This window comes from Olea europaea, chromosome 1 (genome assembly GCF_002742605.1).
Source record: "Olea europaea var. sylvestris chromosome 1, O_europaea_v1, whole genome shotgun sequence".
Classification (NCBI taxonomy): domain Eukaryota; kingdom Viridiplantae; phylum Streptophyta; class Magnoliopsida; order Lamiales; family Oleaceae; genus Olea; species Olea europaea.
In genome coordinates, this window is record NC_036237.1 from 6672601 (window position 1) to 6680049 (window position 7449).

At 35.7% G+C, this 7449-nt stretch overlaps 1 protein-coding gene across 1 annotated transcript; it reads left to right on the forward strand.

Annotated features, from left to right (window-relative positions):
- Positions 1-885: 885 nt before the first annotated feature.
- Positions 886-4883, forward strand: LOC111390627 (leucine-rich repeat receptor-like protein kinase TDR). Its single transcript, XM_023015711.1, has 2 exons — positions 886-3756; positions 4286-4883. Exons 1-2 carry the CDS (start codon positions 1080-1082, stop codon positions 4702-4704), a joined length of 3096 nt encoding a protein of 1031 aa, XP_022871479.1. The 5' UTR covers positions 886-1079; the 3' UTR covers positions 4705-4883.
- The last annotated feature ends 2566 nt before the right edge of the window (positions 4884-7449 follow it).

Sequence of the window (7449 nt, forward strand, 5' to 3'; positions counted from 1 at the left end):
AAAAGAAAAAAAAAATGTTGGGTCGTGCCTTATTCTCACTGCTGCAACATTCTTTAACTATTGATCCTTGTTAGAATCTCATTACTCCTCCCACTATGGCTTCTGCCTGCCGACTCGACCTCCGATTTTCTTGAAATGGATCTATAACTTTTTTTGTAATTTAATACATTCTAACCAAGTTGGAGTTGGTAAAATTTGCACAAACTCAATAGATATTTATCTCCAAGGAAACTAATTAATTATCACGTTATTCCATTTAACATGTTGGACGAATAAAAGACAGGTCTAACATGAGAAAATGTTAAGAGTGCCTTGTATTTTCCGAGTACTCCATACTTCAAGAGTAATAGATTTTTTCCCTAATTGTATTACAACCTTTTCAAATAAAAATAGCCTACTAGTTCGATCAGTTAATTAAGGGCTTTGTGACATTTTCCCTGGTGAGGCCGACTAAGGCCACAATACAATATCATGGAAGGTAACATGGAAATATAAACGTTAGTCAAATTTTTATGCATATTGATTATTTTTTAGGGAATTTTTTGCCGAGGTGGCCATGTCCGACTCATTTAATTGCACAAGGAAGCCTCAAGAAATCTTTAAAAAAGAAAAAGAGGAACGTATTATTCAAAGACTAAGAGGCATGGATAGAGGGATATAGTATCACTTTCTTGGATCCTGCAAAAACATTGCCTCTTTGCCCAAATGTATCAAAATGTTGGACCAAAGATAAAAGGAAACAAGGAATGATGAAAAAGTGAAGGGGGGAAAAGGAAAAGAGGAGAAAGAAATCCAAGAAAACTAAAGTATAGTGAGAGAATAGACAAAAGTTAAATACTGATAGATAGAAATGAAGAACAGTCTCTCTCTCTCTCTCTCTCTCTCTCTCTCTCTCTGTATATGTATTTCTTTCTCTCTCTTCACACCAAACAAAGCCCACTTGAGAAACTAATGATCATGAAAAACACCCACTGCACCCAGCACTCAAGAAAAGCAAATCTTGCCTTCAAAAACTTCCATGTCATAAATTTACTTGTCTCAGGACAACACAAATTCTACTCCACTGCAACCTCAAAACAATGAATTTTCCTTCTCATCTTCTCACAACAACATTCTTAATCCTTGTTAGAATCTCATTACTCCTCCCTAGCACCGTTGCCGCTTCAGCCGCCTCGACTCGACCACTCGAGCTCATATCCCTTGTATCAATAAAATCATCGCTCAAAGACCCTCTAAACACTTTCAAGGATTGGGACCTCACAAATGGATTCTCCAGGCCTGGATTCCGGACAGTCTGGTGCTCCTGGAGTGGCGTTAAATGTGACGCAAAGAGCAAACAAATCACGATTTTAGACCTCTCAACGCGCAATCTTTCAGGCACAATCCCAAGTGATATCAAATTCTTGTCGAATTTACAACACTTGAATTTGAGTGGAAATGCATTTGATGGGTTACTACAATCTGCCATTTTTGAATTACCAAATCTCAAAACACTTGACATTAGTCACAACTTGTTCAATTCGAGTTTACCACCTGGAATTTCAAGACTCAAATTTCTGACCTTCTTAAATGCCTACAGCAACAGCTTCACCAGTCCTCTGCCGGAAGAACTCGTTCGCCTCCAAAATCTTGAGTACCTAAACCTCGGTGGAAGCTACTTCAATAGCACAATCCCCGTCAGCTATGGCCATTTCCGAAAACTGAAGTCTTTATACTTGAATGGAAATTCACTGACAGGTCAAATTCCTGCTGAATTAGGATCCCTGTATCAGCTTCAACATATGGAATTGGGATATAACATGTACTCTGGTGGACTTCCAGTGGAGTTATCGAGTCTGTCAAATTTACTCTATCTCGATATCTCATCAGCCAATCTCTCCGGGGAACTTCCAGTAGAGCTGGGCAACTTGAAGAAGCTGGAAGCATTGTTGCTATTCAAGAATCATTTTACGGGTAAAATTCCAGGGAGTTTAGTTCAATTGAAATCTTTGAAGGCTCTTGATTTGTCCGATAACAATCTAACGGGGAATATCCCGAGCGAATTCTCAGAATTGAAAGAACTAAAAACATTGTCCTTGATGAACAATAAGCTGACGGGTGAAATTCCAGAAGGAATTGGTGAACTCCCCAACCTGGCCTTCTTATCTCTCTGGAATAATTCACTTTCAGGAATTTTACCGCAAAATTTAGGCTCCAATGCCAGGTTACAATTGCTTGATGTCTCTTCGAATTCTCTGTGGGGACGAATTCCATCAAATCTTTGTCTCAGCAGGAAATTGTTTAAACTCATTCTCTTCTCGAATCAGTTCACTGGTGAGATTCCTTCATCCCTGGCAAATTGCACGGCCTTGTCAAGATTCCGGATTCAAGACAACAATCTCAATGGATCGATACCATTTGGGTTAGGCTTCTTGCCCAACCTCACATTCGCCGACATCAGCAAGAATAATTTTTCAGGCCCGATTCCGAAGGATTTAGGCAATGCGGCTAAGTTGGAATTCTTGAACATATCTGAAAATTCATTCAACACTGAATTGCCTGATAATATTTGGAGTGCACCAAGTTTACAAATTTTCATTGCCAGTTTTGCTAGCCTGAAAGGAAAAATTCCTGATTTCGTTGGGTGTCAAAACTATTACAGAATCGAACTAGAAGGGAACAACCTTAGCGGGAGCATTCCTTGGAACATTGGCCATTGTGAAAAGCTCATCAGATTGAATTTACATCGAAATTCACTGACAGGAATCATTCCATGGGAAATTTCCACTCTTCCTTTCGTTACAGATGTCGATTTATCCTATAATTTTCTCACCGGATCCATCCCGTCAAATTTTAAGAATTGCAGGACATTGGAGGATTTTAATGTATCATATAATCAGCTCACAGGTCCAATACCTTCTTCAGGCTCAGTATTTTCAAGCCTCCATCCGTCATCATTTACTGGAAATAACGGGTTATGTGGTGGAGTTCTTAAAAAGCCCTGCCTGTCAGATGGACTGGCAGCCGGTGCAGCGGCAGTCCCTCAGCCGCCCAAGAAGACTGCAGGGGCAATTCTCTGGATCATAGCTGCAGCATTTGGCATTGCATTATTTGTACTAATCGTAGGCATCAGGTGTTTCCAGGCGAAATACAGCCGCAGATTTTCTGATAATAAAGATTTTGGGCCCTGGGAATTAACTGCATTTCAAAGATTGAATTTCACAGTTGATGATGTATTGGAGTGCCTAACAACCACTGATAAAATCCTTGGAAGGGGGTCCACTGGGACCGTGTACAAGGCCGAAATGCCAGGTGGTGAGATCATAGCGGTCAAGAAACTATGGGGGAAGCACAAAGAGACAATTAGAAAGAGGAGGGGAATTTTAGCAGAAGTTGAAGTTTTAGGCAATGTAAGACATAGGAACATCGTAAGATTGTTGGGATGTTGCAGTAACAATAAATGTACAATGTTGCTCTATGAGTACATGCCCAATGGAAGTTTGGATGATTTATTGCATGGCAAAGTTAAGGGTGATGATCATAATTTGATGGCTGATTGGCTCACTAGATATAAGATTGCAGTCGGGGTGGCACAGGGGATAAGTTATCTTCATCACGACTGTGATCCAGTTATCGTCCACCGTGATTTGAAGCCAAGTAACATACTTTTGGACAATGAGATGGAGGCTCGAGTGGCTGATTTTGGAGTGGCTAAGCTGATGCAAAGCGATGAATTGATGTCAGTGATTGCTGGATCATATGGCTACATTGCTCCAGGTTCGATTTATATGTTTGGTATTTGAATAATCGATAAATTAAAACTAACAAGTGAAACGCGTTTAATTCCAACATTACATGTTTCATTAATTTTAGATAAAATTTTGAAATTAAATTATCTCCAAAAATATTTATCTTTTGTCTATTGAATTTCTTATCTTAATTTGTTATTCATTTCATGCTTTTTTGTTGGATGGTTCATGTTTTTATTGTTGGATTACCCATGAATCATGATGTTTCGTCATGCTGGTTTTAAGTTGGTGACTAAATCCTTGCTTAATGTGGTGTCATGTCCAATGTGATGCATATAGTGTCTTTTGAGGTTTGTCTTCGAGAAATGCTCTTTTCCTTTAATTTTCACCTTTTTCATGTATTTTGGACCCACTAAGATTTTTTCCATTAATTCAACGGTGATTAATGAGTGTGATTTGGTAACATTTTCTGATTTGGCGTTCACAGTAAAAAGTTTTTATAGTTTTGAATTTATTTTTACGAAATTTACTTTTAAATATTTTTCTTTATTTTGCAGAATATGCATACACACTCCAAGTCGATGAAAAGAGTGATATTTACAGTTATGGAGTGGTGCTGATGGAAATTTTGACTGGAAAACGATCAATCCTAGCAGAATTTGGTGATGGAAATAGCATTGTTGATTGGGTAAAGTCTAAAATTAAGACCGAAAATGGCGTAGACGACTTGCTAGATAAAAATGTTGGAGCATCTTGTGCTTATGTAAGGGAAGAAATGCTATTATTGCTTAGGGTTGCATTGCTCTGCACTAGCTGGAATCCAGCCGACCGACCATCCATGAGGGATGTTGTGTCAATGTTGCAAGAGGCAAAGCCCAAGAGGAAATTACCCGGAGGTGGTGCTGACGGTGTTGGTGATACTGTAATTGATGTCAAAAATATTCTCGAGGCACAAAAGTCAATGGTGAAAGATTAACGTATTTGAGTTTCGTGGCCTTGTTTTTATTTTGTTTGTTTGTTTGTTTTTGTTTTTGTTTTTGTTTTTTTTTTCCTTTTTCATTTGCTTTCAAAAAATTTTAAATTGTGGGGGTTGGTATAGAAGAAGTGACTTTCCTTTCATATATTAATTAATTTGAGTATTGGAAGTGTTCTCTTTGGCTCTTTGCACTAATGTAGTTGCATGAGGAATCAAGCATGATATTTAACTTGCCCAAGTTAACTGAATTGATTTTCACAACCATGCATGCATGTATGATGTATTGATTTATTTAGTATTCAAAATTTTGCAAAAAAATCCCAAAATTTAATAAGATAAATGTTCTCTTTATAGCAATTTAAGATTTAAAAGAAGATAATTAATATTGTATCAAACTATTAAATACTAATTAAAATATCAGTGTTATTTATATAGGTGACCAGGCACGTCAGTATTTTATAAAAATGTTTTCTGCTTGCATGCAATAGCAAGTTGTAGACAAAATAAATATAAATATATTACCTATCAAGCATGTGTGACGATTCACATTTTATCGACACTGAATAATTCATCTCTTATATAACACTCACATTTCTATAAGTTTTCTTTGTAAAATTTGCGAGTTCGATATTACTACAAACACAATAAATATAATGCGTGCGAAGGAGCATATAAAAAAATTACAATAGCACAAAAGCAGCAAACTATTTTTCAACTTCAATAAATTTATTTGTATAATTCAATTTATAAGATCACATATTTGTAAAGTATTAACATATATTTCCTACAACCAAAATTTGTCACAGGCATGATTTATGGTTAGTAATGTGTTTGTATTAAATAAATGACAAATTAAAACTTGTTTGGTAATTGAAATATGTAAAATTCAAATTACTCATTTTTATTTTAGATAAAACCTTGAAATCAAAATGCATGCCTATTGTAGTTTCATGTCCCATGTGATTCATGGGGTCTCTTGAGGTTTATCTTCTAGTTTTTTTCTTTAACTAATTCAACTTAGTCATTTAATCTTAAGCGATAATCAATTATTATTGTTTAACATACCGTACTAAATACTTCATAAATCGAACATTATGTGGGCGTAAAATTTAGCTCGATTTCCTCCTATCCCTTGCATGTAAGAATTTTGGAGGCCGATATTGCCAATGAACGACTTTATACTAGTACATATTTTGCAGAGGCCATGAATATTGATATCAAGTCCAACACAATCTCTTGTGGAATAATATTATCTTATCATCAGTAATGATCATCACCACTCTACATGACGATATAGTGATATTAAATGATAAAGTTAAATTAAATGCATGGACGTTGGACCTATGTTATTGATCTACCATTCAATTTCATCTAAAATAGTGATTATTATCAGGGACGGCAAATAACATTATTCCATATTTTGAGCCTCTGTTGAGCTAAATGAATATTGGCAGTTCGACCCACTTTATATTCGCGTCGAAGCACAGGCAATCCGCTTCTTTTTTACGTGTATAGCCGTGATTTGCCTGCGACTATTGCGCGTGAAGGGCTCTATTCCTTTTAACTTTCACCTTTATCATGTATTTGGACCCACCAAGATTTTTTCCCATGTCCAACGGTGACCAATGACTTTGATTTTGTAACATTTCTCATTTGGCATTAACAGCGAAGATTTTGGTACAGTTCTAAATTCATTTTTACAAAATCTAATTTTGAATTGTTTTTCTTTATTTCACAGAATATGCATACACGCTATAAGTTGATGAAAAGAGCAATAGATAAGTTGTCGGCGATGTTGATGGAAATTTTGACAGGAAAACATTGGCGATGGAATACGTGGAGCCTTTTTTTTTGGATTAAAATTAAATTAAAATCTCAATTCAAAGTCAACATTAAATTTTAACAATATATTTCATAGAACCCACAATTTTTCAACCACATATTCCAAAATTTTTTATAAAAAATTTAATTTTAATTCTCACCAAATACCCTCCTGGTCTAAAATTATGGCAACAAATTGGTGTAGACGATGTTATGGATAAAAATCTTCGCGGAGTTTTGTCTCTATGCCAGGGAAGAAATGCTATTATTGCTTAGGGTTGCAGAGCCGAGATTTGGCCGATTGATCATCCTTGAGGGATGTGATTATGTTTCAAGAGGCTAGGCCCAAGAGGAAGTTAGATGAAGGGAAAATTTCAAAAGCCACGGATTAAATATGTCAAATTCAATTTTTAGGTGTCAAGTTTCAAAATGCAAAATTCAGGTATTCGCTAATTAATTAAAAATGTTTATTAATTAAATTTAATAAGGTTACAAATATACAATTAATGGTCACATATACGGAATTATAGATCACAACATTTTTACTGGTCACATATTGTCAAATTAATTGACCACTGATTATTTTGATGTCACAAATCAAAAATTTTGTAAGTCACATATTATTTCGAGATCACAAATCAAAAATTTTAAAAGTTATAATTTATTTCATTGGCCACAAATAAAAAAATCACAGATCACAGTTTATTATTGGTCATATATTTTCAAATTTGTTAATTACAAATTATATTTCAGTAACAAATTATCAAATTTTAATGTTACAGTTTAATAATTGGTCATATATAACCAAATAATTGGTTCATCACCACTGCTACCACCACTTACGACCACCCCTACCAACACTACACTACCACCATCACCATTCGTCGCCACCACCATCACACGCCTCCACCTACACCACCAACC

Coding starts and splice junctions, on each gene's coding strand:
- LOC111390627 (XM_023015711.1), top strand. CDS start 1,080: ATGAATTTTCCTTCTCATCTTCTCACAACAACATTCTTAATCCTTGTT. Junction 3,757..4,285: donor ATATGGCTACATTGCTCCAG/GTTCGATTTATA, acceptor TTTATTTTGCAG/AATATGCATACACACTCCAA.